Source organism: Scyliorhinus torazame, chromosome 4 (assembly GCF_047496885.1).
Source record: "Scyliorhinus torazame isolate Kashiwa2021f chromosome 4, sScyTor2.1, whole genome shotgun sequence".
Classification (NCBI taxonomy): domain Eukaryota; kingdom Metazoa; phylum Chordata; class Chondrichthyes; order Carcharhiniformes; family Scyliorhinidae; genus Scyliorhinus; species Scyliorhinus torazame.
Window position 1 is genome coordinate 109,587,974 of NC_092710.1, and position 23,035 is coordinate 109,611,008.

Here is a 23,035-nt window from a genome sequence, read left to right on the forward strand (position 1 = left end):
TCATCTCAGTCCTAAATGGTCTACCCCGGAACCTCAGGCTGCGGCCCTTGGTTCTGGACTCCCCCACCATCGGAACTATCCTTCCTGCATCGACTCTGTCTACTCCTTTTAGAATTTTGTAAGTTTCTATGAGATACCACCTCATTCTTTCAAACTCCACCGAATATGATCATAACCAACTCAATCTCTTCACAAGTCAGTCCCACCATCCCAGGAATCAGTCTGGTAAACTTTGCTGCACTCCCTCTATAGCAAGAACATTCTTCCTCAGATAAGGAGACCAAAACGGCACACAATATTCCAGGTGTGGCCTCACCAAGGCCCTGTATAACTACAGCAAGTGCCCTAATCCTGGCATCAATAACCTGTCCATATTCATCAGCTCTGTCACTATAACTTTAAAATTTGCGAGCACCCCATCCTCAATAGTCTGACTGGAACCTCCCAACTATTCTCCATTTTCCGCATTCTGAAGTTCAGGAATATCTCATTCCTTCAATTACTCACCCATCACGTCCTGGAAGAAGCATTGCAATCAAGCTTCTACAGGTGAAAGCCTCAAAAAACACCCGAATGGACTGCAGCCAGTGACCTTAATCTACACCTCTATCACTTCCTGACTACATTTCTCCAATACTCTTATTTCTACCTCCCCAGTTCCATCCTCCATAAGCTAACCACTCATTCAAAGTGCTGTGGCCTTAATTCACCTTCTGCACTTCTAATCTTGTCTTTGACAAGCTCCAATGTCTGTACATGGAATCATTTTTTAGAATTCTCACAATACATTCAAATCTCTCCACAAACCCCTCCATGCACCTACTCCTTACACACACCAGCCATGGCTATTAACAGTGTCCGAGGCTCCTCGCTCTGGAATACCCTCCCGTACCAGTCTTCCCGAACAGGCGCCGGAATGTGGCGACGAGGGGCTTTTCACAGTAACTTTTTTTTTTTAGCCTACTTGTGACAATAAGCGATTTTCATTTCATTCATTCATTCATTTCATTCTGTATCATTCTGCCTCTCTACCTCATTTTCTTCCTTTAGGATATTCCTTAAAGGCTACCTCTTTGACCAAGCTTTTGGTCATGTGATCTAATATCTTATGTGGCTCATTGCCACACTTTTGTTTTACAATGCTCCCATGAAGAGTCTGGGGACGTCCCATTACCTTAAAGGCACCAGATCGGTTTGTAGCCACCTAAAATGGCTGATTCCCGATTAATTTGGCCAAAACCCGATATAAAATGGCTAACCGAAAAGGCTGATGGGAAAAGCAGCCAACATGACACAAACGGACAGCTGCAGACAGAATAGAGTATTCGGCTCTGGGGAAGTCGGCCCGGATTGATACCTACGACTATTAGCAGCACATCAACCCAGACATCTGCAGTTTAATCGGCAATCCCCGGGTACAATTGCAACATATTAGCAATTGAATGCTGGGCCAGACCTCTGCAGTGACCGAAACAAAGACAGGCGAACGACCACCCCCCGATCGAGGAATCGCCCCATTATTGGAGCATATCGAACCCAGTGATTGGGAACAAGTCCAATCACTTGGGACTCAGGGTCAAGGGCCGCCCCGAGAGGCGGGAAGCCCCTGGGCCCTATAAATTGAGGGGCCAAGTTCAGATCTCTCTCTCTCTCTCTCCCTTCTTCTCCTGCTCGCAACCTTTGCAAGAACATCGACCAGAAACTGTAAGTTTGACTCCAGCGATCGCTACCCGATAGAGACTCCTAGCCATCGACCCGTATCAGCCTTTTGAATCCCGCAGGCCAGACTCAATTCGATAAGTCATTCGTTTCCCTGACCTGGTGGGCCATTCCCAAAAGTTTTTTTTAAAATATATATTTATTAAAGTTTTTTAACACAATTTTTCTCCCTTACAAACAATAACCACCACCCCCCCAACAAAAAAAAAAAGAGAAATCACGCAGAGCAAGATATATACATGGCAAAATGATATATTTACACAGCTTTGTACACTGGCCCTCACCCGTACGTGCCAGTTTTCCCGACCCTTCATGTTATCTCTTGCGCATCCACCCTCCCAGGCAGTCCCCCCTTCCCCGCCCCCCCCCCCCCCCTCCTCCCAGGACCTCCCCTCCACCCCTCCCCACCCCCCAAGGTTGCTGCTGACTGACCTTCCTCTAACGCTTCGCGAGATAGTCTAGGAACGGTTGCCACCGCCTGTAGAACCCCTGCGCAGACCCTCACAAGGCGAACTTAATCCTCTCCAACTTTATGAACCCAGCCATATTATTTATTCAGGCCTCCAGGCTGGGGGGCTTCGCCTCCTTCCACATTAGCAAGAACCTTCGCCGGGCTACTAGGGACGCAAAGGCCAGAATGCCGGCCTCTTTCGCCTCCTGCACTCTCGGTTCGTCCACTACTCCAAATATTGCTAGCCCCCAGCTTGCTTTGGCTTGACCCGGACTTTCACCACCTGAGATATTGATCCCGCCACTCCTCTCCAGAACCCCTCCAGTGCCGGGCATGACCAAAACATATGGACATGGTTCGCCGGGCTCCCTGAGCACCTTCCACATCTGTCCTCTACCCCAAAGAACCTACTCAACCTCGTCCCCGTCAAGTGCGCTCTGTGGACCACTATAAATTGTATCAGGCTGAGCCTGGCACATTAGGAGGAGGAATTAGCCCAACTAGGGTATCAGCCCACAGACCTTCCTCGATCTCCACCCCCAGCTCCTCCTCCCATTTACCCTTCAACTCTTCTACCAGCGCTTCCCCCTCTTCTTTCAACTCCTGGTGTATTTCCGACACCTTGCCCTCCCCGACCCAGACACCCGAGATCACCCTATATTGAACTTCTTGTGCCGGGAGCAACGGGAATTCCCTCACCTGTCGCCTCACAAAAGCCCTCACCTGCTTATATCTAAAGGCATTTCCCGGGGGTAACTCGAACTTCTCCTCCAGTGCCCCTAGGCTCGCAAACGTCCCGTCGATGAACAGGTCCCCCATTCTTCCAATCCCCGCCCGATGCCAGCTCTGGAACCCCCCGTCCAACTTCCCCGGGACAAACCAGTTGTTACCCCTGATCGGGGACCACACCGATGCTCCCATTGCACCCCGGTGCCGTCTCCACTGGCCCCAGATCCTTAGCGTTGCCGCCACCACTGGGCTCGTGGTATACTTTGTCGGCAAGAGCGGCAGCTGTGCCGTCACCAACGCCCCCCGGCTCGTTCCTTTACAGGATGCCATCTCCATCCTCTTCCATGCTGCCCCCTCTCCCTCCATAACCCACTTGTGGATCATCGCCACATTTGCTGCCCAGTAGTAGCTCCCCAAGTTTGGCAGCGCCAGCCCTCCTTGGTCCCTACTGCGTTCCAGGAACCCTCTCCTTACTCTCGGGGTCTTATTCGCCCACATAAACCCCATAATACTCCAGCCTACTCTCTTAAAAAGGCCTTCGTGATCACGATGGGAAGGCACTGAAACACAAACAGAAACCTCGGAAGGACCACCATTTTGACCGACTGCACTCTACCCGCCAGCGAGAGCGGTAACATGTCCCATCTTTTGAAATCCTCCTCTCTCCGCTCCCCTCCGCCTTCCTCAGCGGTAGGTCCCCTATCCCTCTTTCTTGGTCCCCCGCCTGTAATACAAAGAGCTCACTCTTCCCTACATTGAGCTTATAGCCCGAAAACTCCCCAAACTCCCTTAGAGTCTGCATGACCTCCACCATCCCCTCCATTGGATCCGCCACGTACAGCAACAGGTCGCCATTCCCAAAAGTTAAGTATTGACCAAATTTGTGTGATCCTTCACGCTTTGCGTTAGGATCACAAGGAGGGTCTGTAGCCACCTAAAATGGCTGATTCCCTATTAATTTTGCCCAAACCCGATATAAAATGGCTAACCGAAAAGGCTGATGGGAAAAGCAGCGAACAGGACACAAACGGACAGCTGCAGACAGAATAGCGTATTCGGCTCTGGGGAAGTCGGCCCAGATCGATACCTACGACTATTAGCAGCACATCAACACAGACATCTGCAGTTTAAATCGGCTATCCCCGGGAACAATTGCAACACATTAGCAATTGAATGCCGGGCCAGACCTCTCGGCGCCAGCAGTGGCCGAAACAAAGACAGGTGAACGACCATCCCCCGATTGAGGAATCGCCCCATTATTGGAGCATATCGAACCCAGTGATTGGTAACAAGTCCAATCACTTGGGACTCAGGGTCAAGGGCCGCCCCGAGAGGCGGGAAGCCCCTGAGCCCTATAAATTGAGGGGCCAAGTTCAGATCTCTCTCTCCCTTCTTCTCCTGCTCGCAACCTTCGCAAGAACATCGACCAGAAACTGTAAGTTTGACTCCAGCGATCGCTACCCGATAGAGACTCCTAGCCATCGACCCGTATCAGCCTTTTGAATCCCGCAGGCCAGACTCAATTCAATAAGTTATTTGTTTCCCTGACCTGGTGGGCCATTCCCAAAAGTTAAGTATTGGCCAGTAGTGGTAGGTTGTGATATAGAAAGTAGGATTATTGTGTAAGTATTTATTGCTGTACATAATAAATGACCGTTGATTTCAATCTTACTAAGCGGTGTGCTGTCTTATTAATCATAACTCGAGCTTGAACCACGTGGCGGTATCAGAAAGATACCTGGCGACTCGTGAGCAAAGGTGACATAATTAGAGCTAATAAAACTAAGACCAATAAGAGCAACATAATTGGCAACTCCGCCGGGACCCGACATAGAAGTGGAAAACCATTCCGGGAGAACCCCAGAAATTTGAATAGAATCCAATTGGAAACAAAAACAAAACAAAAAAAACCACAAGTGTTCAAGCGGTTTGGTTAATAATTCACAATTCGGAAGTGTGTGTATGCATGCGTAACTAACAGGGTTATAAGGTAAAACTGATAGATTTTGTTGCGTCAAAACTGTCGGAAGTCGATATTTTCGGAAATTAACGCAAGCCGTACCCGCATCTACGGCACCACCTTAGCCCCCTGTTCCAAATTTGAACGTAGCAAGCAGACAAGAGAGATGGCCATGCAGGCAATGCAACGCCTCATGAACCTCGAAGAATTTGCGGTCGCGCCGATCAGCAGCATTAAAGTGGGACAGTGTCCCATTTGGGAAGTGGAAATTCGGAAATTCCTACAGGGCAAAGGATGGCCCGTGTGGAGCGGTTTCTGTAATAATGACGACTCAGGTCCCGGAAGTATAGGGCATACTTGGTGGGAGAACATGAGTGAAATTCATAAGAAAAGCTTAGCGAAAGCGCACAAGCCGATGGCAATTGTGTCCTGTATGGCACAATTGCGAGGCACAGAGGATATCGTCAGGACGCACCGAAAAGAAATAGAAGGCATATTCTCTGAGTAAAATCGATGTATGCGAGATGGAAAAAGAGAACCTGGAATTGAAAAGGCAGTTAGAAGCCAAGGACGAAGAGGTGGCTTACGCCAAACGGGGTCACCAGTCTTGTCTGGCGCATTTAAGCAGTTTTCAATCCCAGTATGAGAAGGTTTATCAGGACACGCAGCGTGCAGTCCTGGTTAAGAAAGAGACAGAGAAGCAGGTGGAGACGCTACAGAAGCAATGTAGTGATCTCAAGGCAGCCTTGAGAGCACTCCACGCTACAACCACGGAACAAAGGCAGAGTACCTTAGACCACGCAAAGTGCCGAAAGCAAATTGCAGACCTGCAATCAATGCTTTCTGTCCAAAAGGGATTCCAAGACACCTTTGGGGAAAGATTAGAACAGGAAGACGGCCCTGATTGGGAAGAATTGCAGGAGACAGCGCAGAGAGATGTTCAGGGAACATGTGCGCAGGGAAAGCCCCAAAGGAGGAAAGCACCCCCACCCCCCACACAGCAGGTAATTCAGGCTCCCGTGAACCCTGTAACAACCCACCGCACAGCCACAGCAGACGAGGCAGAAGTCTTATATTCCACCCCCCTCACAGTGACCCAATCACGGGACGCGTGTGCTAAAATCACACCGTTCCTCCCCGCTTCAGACCCACACCATTTCTTTGCCACCGTCAAACACCAGGCGACCTTGTACGGCCTGGATGAGAAAGAGCAGGTAAAGCTCACGGTCCTCAGCTTAGACCCATCGGTCGCGGCAGCCCTTCCCGACCCACAAAACGTAGGAGGAGGCACCCTTGCAGAAATGCATACCGCGATCCTGGATGCGATCGGGTATAACCGGGGTGATCCTGTAGGTGGCCTAAATAAGTGCAGACAGAAAAAGTCTGAACACCCCACAGCGTTCGCAGGACGCTTGTGGATTCACTTTGAAGCCGTTTTCGGCAACAAAGACCGTGCCCATTTGTCCGCAGACAATATGGCCAAATGGACCCGCATCCTTATCTCCCATGCCACGGAAGCAGGACGGAATGCCTGTAGTAATTATGGCTCATAATGAGAAGTGGGTGGTCAAAAGATTGTCCCGCGTTTGGGAACAGTCGGCCCACAATAAACCCGCAGCTAGAACCCCCGAGGAAAAACAAGCTGACGCAGACGTGCAGGCAGTAAGAACCACTCTTCACAACCCCGCCTGGGTAAACGAGGGAAAGAGCAGCCCCCAGCAAAACCGCAAGAATGCTACAACTGCAGACAGTTGGGACATTTTGCAAAAGAATGCAATGTCCCTAAAAAGCCACGAGAGCCCAACAGATAGGCATTCAGTAAGAAAAAGGCAGACCCCATACATAGCGTTAGCGCCCGTTTGGATCAGACGGACTTGACCGGAACGGACTGACGGTGTACAGGCTCCCCCAGTTGGGTCTGCGATACCCTTTGGGATAGGTCAGGACGACCCGTAGTCGCAGCAAAAATTTGGGGATAGCCAATCGAGTTTCTTTGGGACACAGGAGGGTCCCGCACCACCTTAAATTCCTCCACCCTTGGTAAGGACACGTGGCCCACTACAGCCACTATCACCCTCAGCGGCTTCACAGGCCACTCACAGCAGGGACACATCACAGCCCCTGTACCCATCCAAATCGGAACCATTAACACAAAACACCCCGTAGTCTTAGTCGACCTGCCCCAAACAGAACACTATTTTGGGAATCGACTTCATGAATTCCCACCACCTCTCTTTCGATCCAGTCAACCAGTGTGTCTGGAAGATGGCGAAATCCGCTAGAGCCCCGCAATGCTCAACATTGGGGACTATATGAACAAAATTAGCGCAGTAGGCGAGTTTTGGTTCAACCCCACCACACTCAGCACGGACCGGCAGGTTAGGGCAGTCCTGCGAAAGAACAGGGCAGCATTCGCGACCCACAAGCACGACTGTGGACGGATGACTGGCTCCGTACAAGTAACAGGACCGGACCCTAGACCCCAAAAACAGTACGGATTCCACCCAGAAGCAGAGGGAGAAATCCTAAAGGTTATAGAAAGCTTATTAGAGCAGGGCGTCCTAAGATCAGTAGCCTCAACTAATAATGCCCCGATTTGGCCAGTAAGAAAGCCCGACGGATCATGGCGCTTGACCATTGATTATCAGGAACTCAATAAAGTCACCCCGTAGCAGCCCCCACCGTAGCAACAAGTCCCGAGACCATGCTCAAACAGGGACTCAATGCCCGATATTTCACGGTTTTGGACGTCAGTAATGGGTTCTGGTCCATTCCATTGGCAAAGGCGTGCCAGTATAAATTTGCCTTCACTTTCCGAGCGCAATACACGTGGACATGCCTGCCACAAGGCTTCCACAACTCCCCCTCCATTTTCCACTGACAGCTGGCAAATGGACTAGCGAAATTTTCTCGCCCCGAATGTCTGGTACAGTATGTAGACAATCTACTACTGCAGACGGACACAAAGGAAGAGCACATTGAGCTTCTGTCCGAACTCCTGGAATTACTACATTCCATTGGATGTAAAGTCAACCCCAAAAAGGCCCAGATATTGGAAGAAAAAGTGGTATATCTGGGTACTATTATCACACACAGCAAACGCGAGATCGAGCACAAAATAATTGACTCGATCGCTAAATTGCCCCTTCCCCAAAAGGTTTCAGCCCTCCGGTCGTTTTTAGGACTGGTTGGCTACTGCCGAAACCACATTGATGGTTTCGCCAGCAAGGCAGCACCCCTCTCAGACCTCCTAAAGAAAGGAGCCCCCTGGGAATGGCTTCCGCAGCATACGGATGCTGTGGAATCATTAAAACAGGCACTCATAGCCACCCCCGCACGACAAGTTCCAGACCCGCTTTCCCCTTACGCCATAGAGGTAGCGACCACAGACCGCACCCTTTCAGCCGTGCTCCTACAGGAACGCCACGACCAGCTAAGACCTGTGGCTTATGCCTCCCGAATTTTAGATGCTGTGGAGCAGGGATTCTCAGCCTGTGAGAGGCACCTGCTCGCAGTTTTCTGGGCAGTCCAGTACTTTTCATACATTACCGGACTGAACCCCATCACCATTTTGACCGAGCACTCCCCCACCCAACTTTTACTAGACGGACGACTTAAAGACGGTACCGTCAGCCAGATACGCGCTGCTAGGTGGACCCTTCTCTTGCAGGGACGGGACATCACAGTCAAACGGACCAAAACACACACATACTTAGCGGACAATCTACAGTACCCCGGAACCCCCCATGAGTGTGAAATCATCTCGCCCCACCATAATACAGGCCCCTTTATCGTGAAAACAGCCCCCAGGAAACTGGCCACTCCATCTCAAAGCCCTCCTCACCCGGACAATTGTGACCCCATTAAGATCTATGTGGATGGATCTTCCATAATCCTGGATGGGCAACGCATAACAGGTTGTGGGATTTATGTGGAGGATGCGCAGGGACGCGCCCTCGAGAAATCGCATTAAAATTACCCGGACACTTAGGCGCGCAGGCAGCAGAGCTTGCGGCCATCGCTTACATTATAGAGCACCCCGATTCCTTCCCCAGCCCAGCAGACATATATTCAGACAGTCTATACGTTTGCAACAGCCTCACATAATTTCTGCCCCTCTGGGAAACAAGAGGATTTGTTTCCGTGGATGGGAAACCCCTCCCCTCAGCCCCATTACTCCGCCATATTTTTCAAAAAGCCAAGGACAGGACTTTTGGCATTATAAAAGTCCGCAGCCACCATCGTTCCTCCCCCCCTGGAAATGTAAAAGCCGACGCACTGGCTAAGGCAGGATCCAGGCATGGGGACTTTTGGAAGCCCCCCGAAAGCGCCCCAGTGAGTGCGCCAGTGAGTGCAGTTCAGGTCACGCAGACTAGGATCGCAGATCTAGTAGAGGCCCAGAAGCAGGATAGCGCTCTCACTGAGATCGTGAAAGGGACGTTTCCAGCCCCATACGAAAGGTTCAGAAATACGATAACCACACATGACGGTGTGGTGTTGAAAGACGCCCTTTATGTAGTTCCGAAGCAGGATAGGAACCAATTGATCTGTTTATTCCATGATGGTCATGGACACCAGGGAATCGATCCCACCGCAGCCCACCTCAAACAGCTTTGTTGGTGGCCAAATCTCAAAGAGGATGTATCCCATTACATTGAGGATTGCAACATCTGCGCACAGAACAACCCAGATAGATATGCCAAAAAGGCACACCTCAGCCACACCCGGCCCGTTAACGGCCCCTGGACTAACCTCCAGATCGATTTTATAGGTCCATTACCCCCTTGCAGGAATGGCTATAAATATGTTCTGGTGGTCATAGACACTTTTACAAAGTGGGTGGAAGCATTTCCCGCCCGCACCAACACCACGAGAACCACAGCCAAGATCCTAACACACCACATCTTTACAAGATGGGGACTCCCCCGCAGTATTGAATCGGACCAAGGTTCTCACTTTACGGGACAGGTCATGCAGAACGTCCTCACGATATTTGGCATAACCCAAAAATTTCACATTGCGTACCACCCTCAATCGAGTGGAAAAGTGGAGCGCATGAATCGGACCCTAAAAACCACCCTTAGGAAAATGGTCCAGCAGAACACCACCACTTGGGATTCTGTCCTCCCCTTTGCGCTGATGTTTTTGCATAACACTGTTTCCACCTCCACAGGTTACACCCCACACACCCTCATGACCGGACGCCCCATGAAAGGGACAGAGTACTTGTTGGGTTTAGACCTGACCTGAAGTTACGGCCCTCACCCACGAGAAAGCCGTTGAACAATTACTTGCAAATGTAAAAATGGCTCAGTTAGCAGCCGCTGTTAAACTGGGCACTAAATGAAAACAGAGCAAGGCCTGTTTTGATAAGGCAGTTCATGCTACGGAGTATAATATAGGACAATAAGTGATGTTGTCTGTGTAAAACCCCAGCACTTTTCTGTCTCCGAAATACTTGGGTCCGTACTCCATTACGGATAAAGTAAGCCCATCGGTATATAAAATCAAATACCCAAATGGTAAGACTGCGTGGTTTCACCTAAACCAGTTAAAGGCTTATGGAGCACAGTCAAACCACGCCCACCACGTCATGCTTAACGCAGCAGACCTCACCCCGCCCCCAGCCAACGTAACCAGACCAACCCCCACCACGTCCAGCCCAGACACAGACTCGCCCCCGACTCCACCCCCAAAATCTACACTCCGCCCTGGAACGCCCACAGACTGCAGCAGCAGAGACAGCGACTGTGACTCTGACGACAGCCACAGAACGCCTCCCTACTACCCTGGACCCACACCCAGCGACTCCGAGTTCGACTCCAGTGATCCCTTCCTGATCACTTTCTTAAACAAACCACACCATCGAACCATACGGACGACCCTGACTTTGTCCCCACACAACTTGACGAAAGCCACTGGCACCGCGACAACTCCTACCAGACTCGTCTGCAACGACGAAAGCAACCCCAACTCATACCACGCAGATCTATCAACATTAATTCACTTCAGAATTTGGCACCCGGGAGAAGGGGACAACCCCGAGTCAGACCCCCAATCCACCAACCCCTTTGCGACCCTGTTCGCAACAGAGAACTGAGGTGTCCACATGATGATTTAAAGGAAACACTTGGGGAAAAGTGTTGTCCTTCCTGATGGAACCTGCAGGATGTTTTATGTCGTTTGTATGTTTTGTTTAAGTGTTGTATGTTTCTCACCGTCACACACCCATTCACCTGAAACCTTTTAGCTCTTTCCAATGGACACCCACCGTGGCCAGACGCTTGTTCAGCGGTACCAACTTGTCCACAGATACCTGGTCCACAGACCAGACGCCGGTTCAGTGGAACTAGGTTGTCTGCAGACACTTTAGCTGATACCTGTTTGGGTACCAGACGCCAGCCACGCTGCATTATCCTGGTGTGCCAAGTTCATAACGTAATTGAAGTACTATTAGCGTTGGCAATACTCTGCTGTGCAGTGCAGACTATGCGCCTCCGCAAATGGAGGAGAGCGTACCGCACTCGAACCCCGGTATATCGGATCCGATCCCCTATATTCGGGTATGACCAGACCCCAGTGATCTATGAAACCAGAATAATAAAACATGCACTTGCGTTTTTCTGTAAATAAAAGATGTACAAAACGTGTTATGAACAAAAAAATGTATGATCCTGAGCGTGACTGCCAAGCCAGGAAAGAGTATATGGAATGTTATGATTGTTGTTGTATGTTTTAGAGAGATAGGATGATGCAATGCTTGATGAGTGTATTTAGGTAAAATTAGAGGTTCCAAATTTATTTTGTAGATGCATGCCCCTGCCTGACATAGCGCCATCAAGAATTGTTTAGGTAAATTTTTGTGCATAGCTAGGGTCAGAGTAGTGGCCAGGTAGGAGGTGTACCCCCCCCCCGGTCAGGGAACGGAAAGGACAAAATTTGTGTGATCCTTCACGCTTCGCGTTAGGATCACAAGGAGGGTCTGTAGCCACCTAAAATGGCTGATTCCCTATTAATTTTGCCCAAACCCGATATAAAATGGCTAACCGAAAAGGCTGATGGGAAAAGCAGCGAACAGGACACAAACGGACAGCTGCAGACAGAATAGCGTATTCGGCTCTGGGGAAGTCGGCCCAGATCGATACCTACGACTATTAGCAGCACATCAACACAGACATCTGCAGTTTAAATCGGCTATCCCCGGGAACAATTGCAACACATTAGCAATTGAATGCCGGGCCAGACCTCTCGGCGCCAGCAGTGGCCGAAACAAAGACAGGTGAACGACCACCCCCCGATTGAGGAATCGCCCCATTATTGGAGCATATCGAACCCAGTGATTGGTAACAAGTCCAATCACTTGGGACTCAGGGTCAAGGGCCGCCCCGAGAGGCGGGACGCCCCTGAGCCCTATAAATTGAGGGGCCAAGTTCAGATCTCTCTCTCTCTCTCTCCCTTCTTCTCCTGCTCGCAACCTTCGCAAGAACATCGACCAGAAACTGTAAGTTTGATTCCAGCGATCGCTACCCAATAGAGACTCCTAGCCATCGACCCGTATCAGCCTTTTGAATCCCGCAGGCCAGACTCAATTCGATAAGTTATTTGTTTCCCTGACCTGGTGGGCCATTCACAAAAGTTAAGTATTGGCCAGTAGTGGTAGGTTGTGATATAGAAAGTAGGATTATTGTGTAAGTATTTATTGCTGTACATAATAAATGACCGTTGATTTCAATCTTACTAAGCGGTGTGCTGTCTTATTAATCATAACTCGAGCTTGAACTGCGTGGCGGTATCAGAAAGATACTTGGCGACTCGTGAGCAAAGGTGACATAATTAGAGCTCATAAAACTAAGGCTAATAAGAGCAACAGGTTGTAGCCATTTCTCATTCTCTGCTCGCCATTAGGCAGTACTTTAGTGCTAGCCTCTAGAACCCCCTCCGTGAGCATTTCCACCTTGCCCCTTACTGCCACTAGAGCCCACTAGACACTTATTCAACCATGATTTTGACCCCCCCCCCCTCCCGCCACACCGTGCCCCTCTTCTTTTTCCCTCCATCTACTGCCTGCAAAACACCCAGAGACTACTATACTTAATATAGGCTGCAACTGAAATGAATTTAAACCATTACTGTTGCTAACGAGAACATTCCTAATATGTTACAATAGTTATTTCTGGTTCTTGCTGGATAAATGCAAATGAACTTCCAATTACATCATCATTGATGCATAGCAATAGCACACTGAACAGTGCAATGCTCTGTTCATCTTGTGGAATAAGCAAGAGTACTGCACTGTTTAGGGTGTTACTTAAATAATTCAATTAAGAAATATATTACAGGTTTTTTGAATTTCAAAAGAGTTTTGATGTGGTCAATAAGCCAACTTATTTGCTTGAGATGGAGGCTCATTGAGGGATAATCAACTGAAAACTGCCAAAGAGGTTAGGAAGAATCTCTTTGCATAGAGGGATGTTAGAGCATGGACGCTTTGCCACAGAGAAGAGTTGAGGCTGAGACCATTGCACCCTTTAAGGGAAAAGGAGTTAAAGTTCAAAGCTGCAGCACGGTGGCGCAGTGGGTTAGCCCTGCTGCCTCGCAGCACCGACGTCCCAGGTTTGATCCCGGCTCTTGGCCACTGTCTATGTGGAGTTTCTCCCAGTGTCTGCGTGGGTTTCACCCCCACAACCCAAAAGATGTGCAGGTTAGGTGGATTGGCCACGCTAAATTGCCCATTAATTGGAAAAAATGAACTGGGTATTCTAAAACTGGGTATTATTTTTTTATAAATTCAAAGCTGCAGCAAGATATAAGGTTGTGTGGAGAGAGTGGGCAGTGGGATTCATTTTAGATTGCCCCAGCAAAGATACAGCATAGACACAGCAAGCCAGATGGCTCCCTCCTGTGTTGCAATTTGTACTTTAAGTTAACATAGAGAGATAAGATCACCAAACAGCCCCAACAGAAACAGTGCTACAGGTAGATGGAAATTTCAAGACAATTTCAACAAGGTGGTAACATGTCAGTAATTACAACAGAATACCAATTATTTTCTTTAGTGCATCAGTAGTAAACAGAATACTGACCCGCAGAATTGTTTTCACATATTCAGAGAAAACCGCCCAGTACAGCTTGTCTGCTCCAAATGAACGCCGAATGAAAAAAGCACCTGACATTCGCAGCATCTCTCCCACTATTTTCATTCCCATAAAATCTGTGGAAAAACAAAATTATGGTCAGTGTAGGAGTTAAGATCAGAAACAAATAGATTGTGTTATTAATTTGAGCCAGATTCCACAGTGTATACAGCAATTAAACTAATTATGCCTAGCTTGTGTATTAAAACTGATACTTGCCCATTCCAGCAGCAATGACCGGCAAGCAGAGATCATAGGTGTACATAATATATGATAACATGAGGAAGTCTATGTAGCTGCGATGGCTTGGCAGCAGAACAACTGGGTATTCTTGAATAGCCTGATGCAGCTGAAATAAGGAAACATATTCACAGATCCTTACTTAGTACAGATGAATTACACTTCAAAGAAAAATATCTGTATTTACAAAATGAAACTGTGCACCATCCAATGGAATAGAACAAGCTTGACAAATTTTGTTTGCCACTCTTTAAAAATAAGGGTCATTCATTTTAAAATGGAGATGAAACAAAATTAGTTCTCTCGGAGGGCTGTGAATCTTTGGATCTCCCTTCCTGAAAAGATGGTGGAAGCAGTCGGAATATTTTTAAGGCAGAGTTGGATAGATTCTTGATAAGCAAGACTATTGGGGGTAGACATGATGCAGATATGAAGTTACTATCAGATGAGCCATGATCTCATTTAGTGGCAGAACAGGCTTGAGGGGTCAAAAGACCTACCTATTTGTGCTCCTTGTTCGTATGTTCAAAAACATTTTCGAACATACGAACAATCCTACATTTTCTGTAGGATTTACTATTAAAACTGCATTTATGGATCTCCTGCATCATGGAACACAGCACAGGAGGGTAGATCTTCAGATCAGAGGTTCTGGTCTTTGCAGCAACATGGGGAAGCTGACCACTATTTTCAGGATCAGGTGGGCAGGGTCCACTTGTCCAGCAAGCCAGAAACAGCAGGCATTTAATGAAAAATGAAATGAAATGAAAAGAGGGAGGGAGAGATAATTTTGTATTGCCAGCATTTATATAGTCCCATTAAAATAGAAAAGAACATGGAAACAAAGTCAAACAAAGACAGATTTAAAACAGGTGACCAGATTTCTGCCAAAGGTCAGTTTTAGGGAGCGATGAAGAGTATGGATTTAGGGAGTGAATTCTAGAGGTTTGGTGCCGCAGCCAATGTTGGGTGAAAAGTTACCCATAAAAATATAACCAGCAAGTGACTATCTTAAACAGAGGAGAAGAAAAGAAACATAGGTGCGTTCAGGGAATTTTAAAAATAAAGCTTATTTTCAAAGTTCAGTGCCACATTTTAGTGCAATGATAAACATCCTATAAATCATTTTTCAGTAAAGTGAACAAAATATTATCGCAAGGCAAGGTCACAAAAGATGGAAACGAACCTTGTGAATTCCTTCTTCGTTCACGCGCACTTTCTGGAAGAGGGCTTTAAAGATTTTGCTCAGGGCAAATGCAAAGAATCGGACCACACTTAACCGAAGGCCATGGCCCATCTTCTCCAAAATGTCAGATGCTTCATCGCTAATGATATCTGGAGATTCACCAGTTTCTTTTGACAACTGATAAAATACAACATAGAAGTGCAATTACAGAGCTTAATGCAAGTAATTTTCCACCGTCCCCTTCAGCAGTAACTCATGAAACAGGCAACAGACCATTTAGCATCGCAAATTTCAAAGACTGAGCTTCAAACTCACAAAACATACGGCTTTGTATTTGGTGAAATAATACTGCTGGTGTATTCACGTACGCAAATATCTTTCTAATTAATTTGAGGACAAGTCATATTCACAGTAATTGTTTTGAAATTTGTTTTTAGAGTACCCAATATTGTTTTCCAATTAAGGGGCAATTTAGCGTGGCCAATTCACCTAGCCTGCACATCATTGGGTTGTGGGAGTGAGACCCACGCCGACACGGTAAGAATGTGTAAACTCCACACGGACAGTGACCCGGGCTTGGATTGAACCTGGGTCTTCGGCACAGTGAGGCAGTAGTGCTAACCACTGCACTATCATGCCACCCTATTCACAGTAATTGTTCCAGACAAAGATTGATATACCAACTCAAACCACGTTCAGTGGAAAATCGACTGCCGTAGTGGTTCCCAACCTTTGTTTATGTAATGGCACACCTATTAAGGTTTTGAGGCACACCTCCGATTTTCGCCAACTGAACTGCCACCAATACAATTTTCATTAGGTTAAGAGATTTACAATGAAAGCCTCATCACTATTTGCATGTCAAACACAATATTGGAGCCTGTTTCTCCTCAATTTTATTGGTTCCTGTTTCTTACCTCTGCCTTCTTCTCTTACTGGGCACATTGTTTTTTTTGTACTACTCTTTGTCTTCTCTCCTGTTTTTTTAATTCCCTCATCTCCCTCACTTCGTCCAGGCTTTTGTGCCGGCGCACTGGGCCTTTGCCTTCAACTCTGTGGTCAGCATATCCAATTCCTAAAGAATCTGGGATCGCCTGCTCTTGCACCAGTCAGGAAAAGGCTGCACATGCATGGTTCGGAATGTTTTATATGGGTAATCCGAACCATGCATGTGCCAGCCAGAAAGGGCCACGCATGCACAGTTCTGACCTTTTTTACATGGGTTCGGCCTATGCACATGACCAATGTATAAAATCCGAAACGCGCACGTGTCGCCCATTCCCAGCCGGTGCATGCGTGGGAGGTCAGAGGTTTATCGGGACTTAGAGATGCCGAACACCCAGCTGAAAACAAGGATTACATTTTGATTATTTACATTATTGTTTAATAATTTTGAATTTTATTTAGTGGCACACTTGTGGAGCCTTCACGGCACACTAGCTGGGAACCTCTGCCCCAGAGTCACAATTTAACACATGTACGCAATGTTCCTGATTCTTAACTACTCTGTCCAATGAATGAAAGCAAAAGGGTGGCATGGAGGCAGGAATGTCCCAGCTTCTATTGCAGTACTGACATTTTTCTATGGGTGTAATGAACTATGACTGCGGCAATAATGCAAAGTGGCTTCACTTTACACTGATGCTACAGTTTTAATTTAAATACAATTCAAATCCAGAGATAGGGCCAAAATCTAACTATGCAGGAAGTGTAGTGAGAAAGCTCAATGCAAGTGCAAACTATACTAATTCACAATTGGGAAGTTTGTGTAAAGACGCGCACTGTAAATACCATGACAGAAAAGTGTAAAAAGGAGGCTAAAAACCAGGAGGAAAAATATCTGCTCATGCCATGTTTATACTGCACCAGATATTGCAAAATTTGTAAAAATAAGGTCACTGTCCGTGTGGAGTTTGCACATTCTCCCCATGTCTGTGTGGATTTCGCCCCCACAACCCAAAGATGTGCAGGTTAAGTGGATTGGCCACGCTAAATTGCTCCTCAAAATTGGGGGGAAAATTTTGAAAATAAAAAAAAAAAGGTTCCTGGAACTTTCCGTCTAACGGCACTACAGGCATACCTTCACCACACTGAGTACAGTGGTTCAAGAAGACTTTCTCAAGGGCATCTAGAAATGGGCAATAAGCATTATTGCTGTTAGACAAGACATTCCAGGAACTTTTAAAACATGCCCCCCCCCCCAATTTAAGGGGCAATTTAGCGTGGCTTTGGGTTGTGGTGGAGAGAGCCATGCAGTCACGGGGAGAATGTGCAAACTCCAAATGGACAGTGACCCAGGGCTGTGATCGAACCTTGGTCCTTGGCTCCGTGATTTCACCATCTGCATAGTGGGATTCGAACCTGGGTCTCCAAAGCAATACCCCTGGGTCTCTAGTTTCCTGGTCCAGTGACAATACCACTACACCACCACCTCCTCAAAGTTCCAGGATCTTGACCCCCAATGAGGATGGTGTCTGACTTGGAAGGAAACTTGCAAGTGTTGGAATTCCCATGTTAACTGAAGGCTATCAGGATGCAAGGACAGAAGAACATGCGGCCCTGAATTAAAACAGAGAAAAGTCATTCCAGAACCCAGCTGATGAGTGCAACTTGCTGCTTTTAGGCAGACCGACAACTCGAGGTGGTTGACTGGTCACACCAAGGATTTCCCCAACGTTGGTTGGTAGCCTCGCATATCATGAATTTAAAACAGCATAAACCACACAGCTCATCGTATTTGTGGAATTTAAAGTTTTTAAATCGATGTTTCTACTTGTTAATAAATCTCAGATAAACTGTTGCCAGGCCTCTTTTCACCTTTTTTGGAGAAAAAGATAGTGGTTCTAATCGGATAGTTCTTCAAGAGCTAGCAATGACATAATGGGCAGAACGGTCTCCTTCTGTGCTGTAAGATTCGATGCGTGTTTGGTGACTTATGATTTTTTTCCACTCTCTGCGGGAGTATCATCGCTTCTCTTACCACACCCAGTGGGAACCCAGAACCTATGACGGAAATTCCCAGCACAAATCAACATAATTTTTTGTTTTCTTCATTCATTCCGGGTGCTCCAGTTTCCTCCCACAGTCCAAAAATGTGCAGGTTAGGTGGATTAGCCAGTCTAAATTTCCCCTTTATGTCCAAGTCTGGACAGAGTTCTGGGGATAGGGAGGGGTAGTGGGACAAGGTAGGGTGCTCTTTCAGAGGGTGGATGCAGACTTAATGACCTCCTTCTGCACGGTAGGGATTCTATGACTCTTTGTTGGGATGTGGGCATCACTGGCAAGGCAGCATTTGATGTCCACCCCCAATTGTTCTTGACCCGAGTGGCTTGCAAGGTCTTTGCAGAGGGCAGTTAAGAGTCAACCACATTGCTGAGGATCTGGAGTCTAATGGAGGTCAGGTTAGGTAAAAATGGACAATTTCCTTTTCTAAAGTGAAAGAGATGTGTTTTTACAACAATCTACGATAGTTTCATGGTCACCATTACTGAGACTAGCCTTCAAATCCAGATTTTATTAATTGAATTTAAATTCCACCAGTTGCTCTGGTGGGATTTAGACCTGTGTCCACTGGATCTCTGGATCACTAGACCGGTGACATGATCACCTTCCCATATCAATCAAAATAGCTGAATTTTGAAAGACCAAATGCTATACTTCTACAATCTTATTTAGATTCCACATTTTTAAATGTAAGTGAACCCATCCAAATCTAACACTTACCTGTTTGATGACATATTGTACTTGGTCAGATTTCAGTACAATGCTCCTAAGAGCACTCGGGGTACGGGGCACAAGATCTTTGTAAAGTACTGGAGTGTAGCATCGCATGGCGTATCTCAGATCACTGCTGTGTCTGCGCTCTTCCATCAAGTCTTCAAATCCATCTCTTTTATTCAGTGTCATATCCTTCTGCTATCAACAAAAAACATGATTTTGAATTAGAAAGGTAAATAAACATGCAGATCCAGTTGCTCTAACTAGGTTCAAGCTTTAACTAAATTGAAGAAGTTAGCACTGTTCTCCTTTGAAAGTAAATGGTCGAGAGGCACTTGGCAGTTGGTTAGAGGAGTGCCTCCCGAAGGTGATAGGGCAAGATCAGACGGGGTTTGTAAGAGTGAGGCAGCTTTTTTCAAACATTAAGAGGGTTTTGATTTAAGTTATGGCACCGGCAGAGTGGAGGGAGACAGAGGTAGTAGTGGCGCTGGACGCCGAGAAGGCGTTTGACCGGATAGAGTATTTGATGGCGGTTTTGGAGCGGTTTGGGAGTGGGCCGCAATTTGTGGATTGGGTGAAATTACTTTACAGGGAGCCAAGGGCAAGTGTCCGCACGAATAATAGGAATTCTGAGAATTTTGCTCTACATCGAGGGACCAGACAGGGATGTCTATGTTCCCCCAGTTGTTTGTGTTGGCAATCAAGCCTTTGGCCATCGCGTTGAGAGGTTTGGGGTTGTGGAGACAGTGGGGTGAAAGCAGATTTGGCAAGATGGGATTGTCTTCCTCTATTGCTGGCAGGTTGGGTGCAGCAATTAAGATGAATATATTGCTGCGGTTTTTGTTCATTTTTCAGTGCATGCCGATCTTTTTATCAAAGGCGTTTTTTTAAGGAAGTAGAAAAGATGATTACCTTATTTATTTGGGAGGGTAAGGTGGCTAGGAATAAGAAGGTACTGTTGCAGAGAGGACGGCAGCCAGGGGGATGGGGCTCCCAAATTTATTGTAGTATTTATTACTAGGCGGCAAATGCTGAGAAGGTTTGGGGCTGGGTTAGAGGGGGGGGGGGGGGGAAGAAAGAGAGAGAGAGAGAGAGAGAGAGAGAGAGAGAGAGAGAGAGAGACTCCCAGTGGGTTAGAATGGAGGAGAGTCTATGCAGGGGGTCAGGGCTGAGTGCCTTGGTAAAGGCGCTGCTCCCGATGGCCACAGGGAAATATTCAGTGAGTCCAGTGGTAGTGACGACGCTCAAGATTTGGAGGCATTGGGGCAGCACCTTAGAATGTGGGCAGGGTCAAGGGAAATGGACCCATAGATTTGAACCAGGGAGGTGGGATGGGAATTTTCAGAGATGGGAGTTAGGGTATTAAAGGATTTGTTTCTGGGAGGCACTTGGGGGGGGCCATGTGGGTTGGGGCAGGGGGAAATGTTTAGGTATATGCAGGCCCAAAGTTTTGCCAGGAAGGAGGTACAGAGTTTTCCGATTGCACCGGCCGGCCCCCACACTGTTGAAAGAGATATTGATGGCGGGGGGATTGGAGAAAAGGGTGCTGTCGGCGATTTATGTTTTTTTTCTGGGAGTAGATAAGGTATCACTGATTGGGAGTAAGGCAAAGTGGGAGGAAGAGTTGGGAGAGGGTATGGAGGAGGGCTTGTGGTGTGTGGTGCTACGGAGGGTGAATGCTTCAACTTCATGCGTGAGGTTGGGGCTGATACAGTTGAAGGTGGTGTATAGGGCGCATCTCCCAAGGGTAAGGATGAGCTGACTTTTTGAAGGGGTGGAAGATGTTTGTGACCCGCAAATCACATTTATATGTTTTGGTCATGCCCAAAACTGGAGAGGTATTGGAGGGAAATCTTTAGGGTAATCTCAAAGGTGGTGCACGCGAGACTCGAATCAGATTCCCTCGAAGCCATACTCGGGGTGTCGGATTGGCAGGGGTTCAAAGCGGGTGCGGAGGCTGATGTCTTGGCCTTCGCCTCACTGATTGCCCAAAGGCAGATTCTGTTGGGATGGAGGTCGGCTTCTCCGCTCTGTGCCCTGATGTGGTGGGGGGACCTGGAGTTCTTAACGCCCAAAAAAGTAAAGTTCGATTTGAGGGGAGGATGAGGTTCTACAACTCATGGGCCTTGTTCATCACGCATTTTCATGAATTGGATGACATTGAACATTAGGGGGGGGGCTTGGAATATATAAATTAATGATGATTCTTTTTCATTGATGTTTTGTATTCGAAATGTTGGGAGCTGTTTGAGGGTGGGTGGGATGAGGCGATTGCCATTATATTTGTTGTTATGTTAATTATTTGTTATGTAAATATGATAAATGTGAAAAAGGAGAATAAAAATATTTTTTTTAAAGTTTGTTTCATATCCTGCTTGTAAATTACACTTCATACAAGTGCACACCATTAAATTGTTGGTATCTTGCTGATAGGAAAGAAACACCACATAGTAGTGTCTCAAGCACAATGCCATGATATGTTTTGAATCCACCTAATAGAGCAGGTGGGACCTCAGTTTAATTAATGTCTCATTTAAAGGACAGTACCGCTGACAGTGCAATGCAGCACTCTATTGGTACTGAGTGTCAGCCCAGATTTTGTGCTCGTGTTTTTGTGGAGTGGGATTTGAATGCACAATCTTTTAAATCAGAGGAGGGTGTTATTGCTGGGGCACGACTAACTACAGTATAGTATTGCAAAGACAATTTTCAAAGTCAATCCTGAACCAAGATTCCATATTTAGCCTCATTATTGATCTAAGACTAATAGGTACATCATTTCCAGGTTAGGTTCGTCACGACTAAACCAGATTAACTAGTTCCAATCTAGCAGAACGTCAGTGTCCTTCCCAACACTGAATAAATCTAAATTTTACTTAAATCTTGAGATCAATGCTTCCGTTCCCCTTGTTGATCTTTGTTCTCAGCCCTCGACAAGACAGTGCAGAATCTCTACCCCTGATCACAGAGCCTGAAATCTCCCAATCCTCTCCTTTCTCAATGCCCCCCCCCCCCCATCCCATCTCCTCTCTGCCTCACAGTAGCCATGATGTGGAGATGCTGCGTTGGACTGGGGTGAGCACAGTAAGAAGTCTTACAACACCAGGTTAAAGTCCAACAGGTTTGTTTCAAACACTAGCTTTCGCCTGAGGAAGGAGCTGCGCTCCGAAAGCTAGTGATTTGAAACAAACCTGTTGGACTTTAACCTGGTGTTGTAAGACTTCTTACTGTGCTCACAGTACGGGCAAAGGTTTGTGACTTCCTGCTCCCTACCCTCTGGGCTCCTGCAGTCAGGGCCCAGGAGTTACCTCACTGAGTTACACACACTCACATCCCCCGGTACAATCCTCTCTTCACACTACACAAGGTACATGCAGAGTGTGCCTGACACCAGCCAATGATATAAATACCCCCCCCCCCCCGCCCCCCGCCAGTTACCCCGGGGCACCGCCGCCACCAGGAGCGGTGTCAACACCACCCAGACCACCCCTCCCGGAAACGAACAGCACTCACCGGGTAAAGAGACTCCATAGCCGGGCTCGCCATGCTGACAGTGGCCAAGTGAGACATCTGCGTCTCATAATAGCCTTTGCCTGCGGCCTCGACTAGGAATGGAGAGCAAGATGACCAGGGCCCCGCCAGGACCCCACACAACTCAGCACCGACATGCGAGAGAGCAGGCCCGGGCGAGCGAGCGAGCGAGCGCAAGCTGCACGCACCCAGCCCAACCGCCGCCCAGCGAACCACGCCCCCCCGGAGACCACGCCCACCAGCCGCCCAGGGGGACCACACCTCCCGGAGACCACGCCCACCACCCCGACCGCCGCCCAGAGAATCACGCCTCCCGGAGACCACGGCCACCACCCCGACCGCCGCCCAGAGAATCACGCCTCCCGGAG

At 47.7% G+C, this 23,035-nt stretch overlaps 1 protein-coding gene across 1 annotated transcript in view; it reads right to left on the reverse strand.

Moving 5' to 3' along the window:
* The window catches only part of gnpat (glyceronephosphate O-acyltransferase), a 49,757-nt gene extending 26,869 nt beyond the window's left edge, over positions 1–22,888 (reverse strand). The window contains exons 1-5 of the mRNA XM_072498470.1: positions 22,650–22,888; positions 19,143–19,334; positions 15,420–15,596; positions 14,213–14,342; positions 13,943–14,070 (exon numbers count right to left, since the gene is read on the reverse strand). Coding sequence (XP_072354571.1) covers positions 13,943–14,070; positions 14,213–14,342; positions 15,420–15,596; positions 19,143–19,334; positions 22,650–22,706 — 684 coding nt within the window. The 5' untranslated portion in view covers positions 22,707–22,888. The remainder of the gene's footprint in view (positions 1–13,942; positions 14,071–14,212; positions 14,343–15,419; positions 15,597–19,142; positions 19,335–22,649) is intronic.
* Positions 22,889–23,035: the final 147 nt, after the last annotated feature.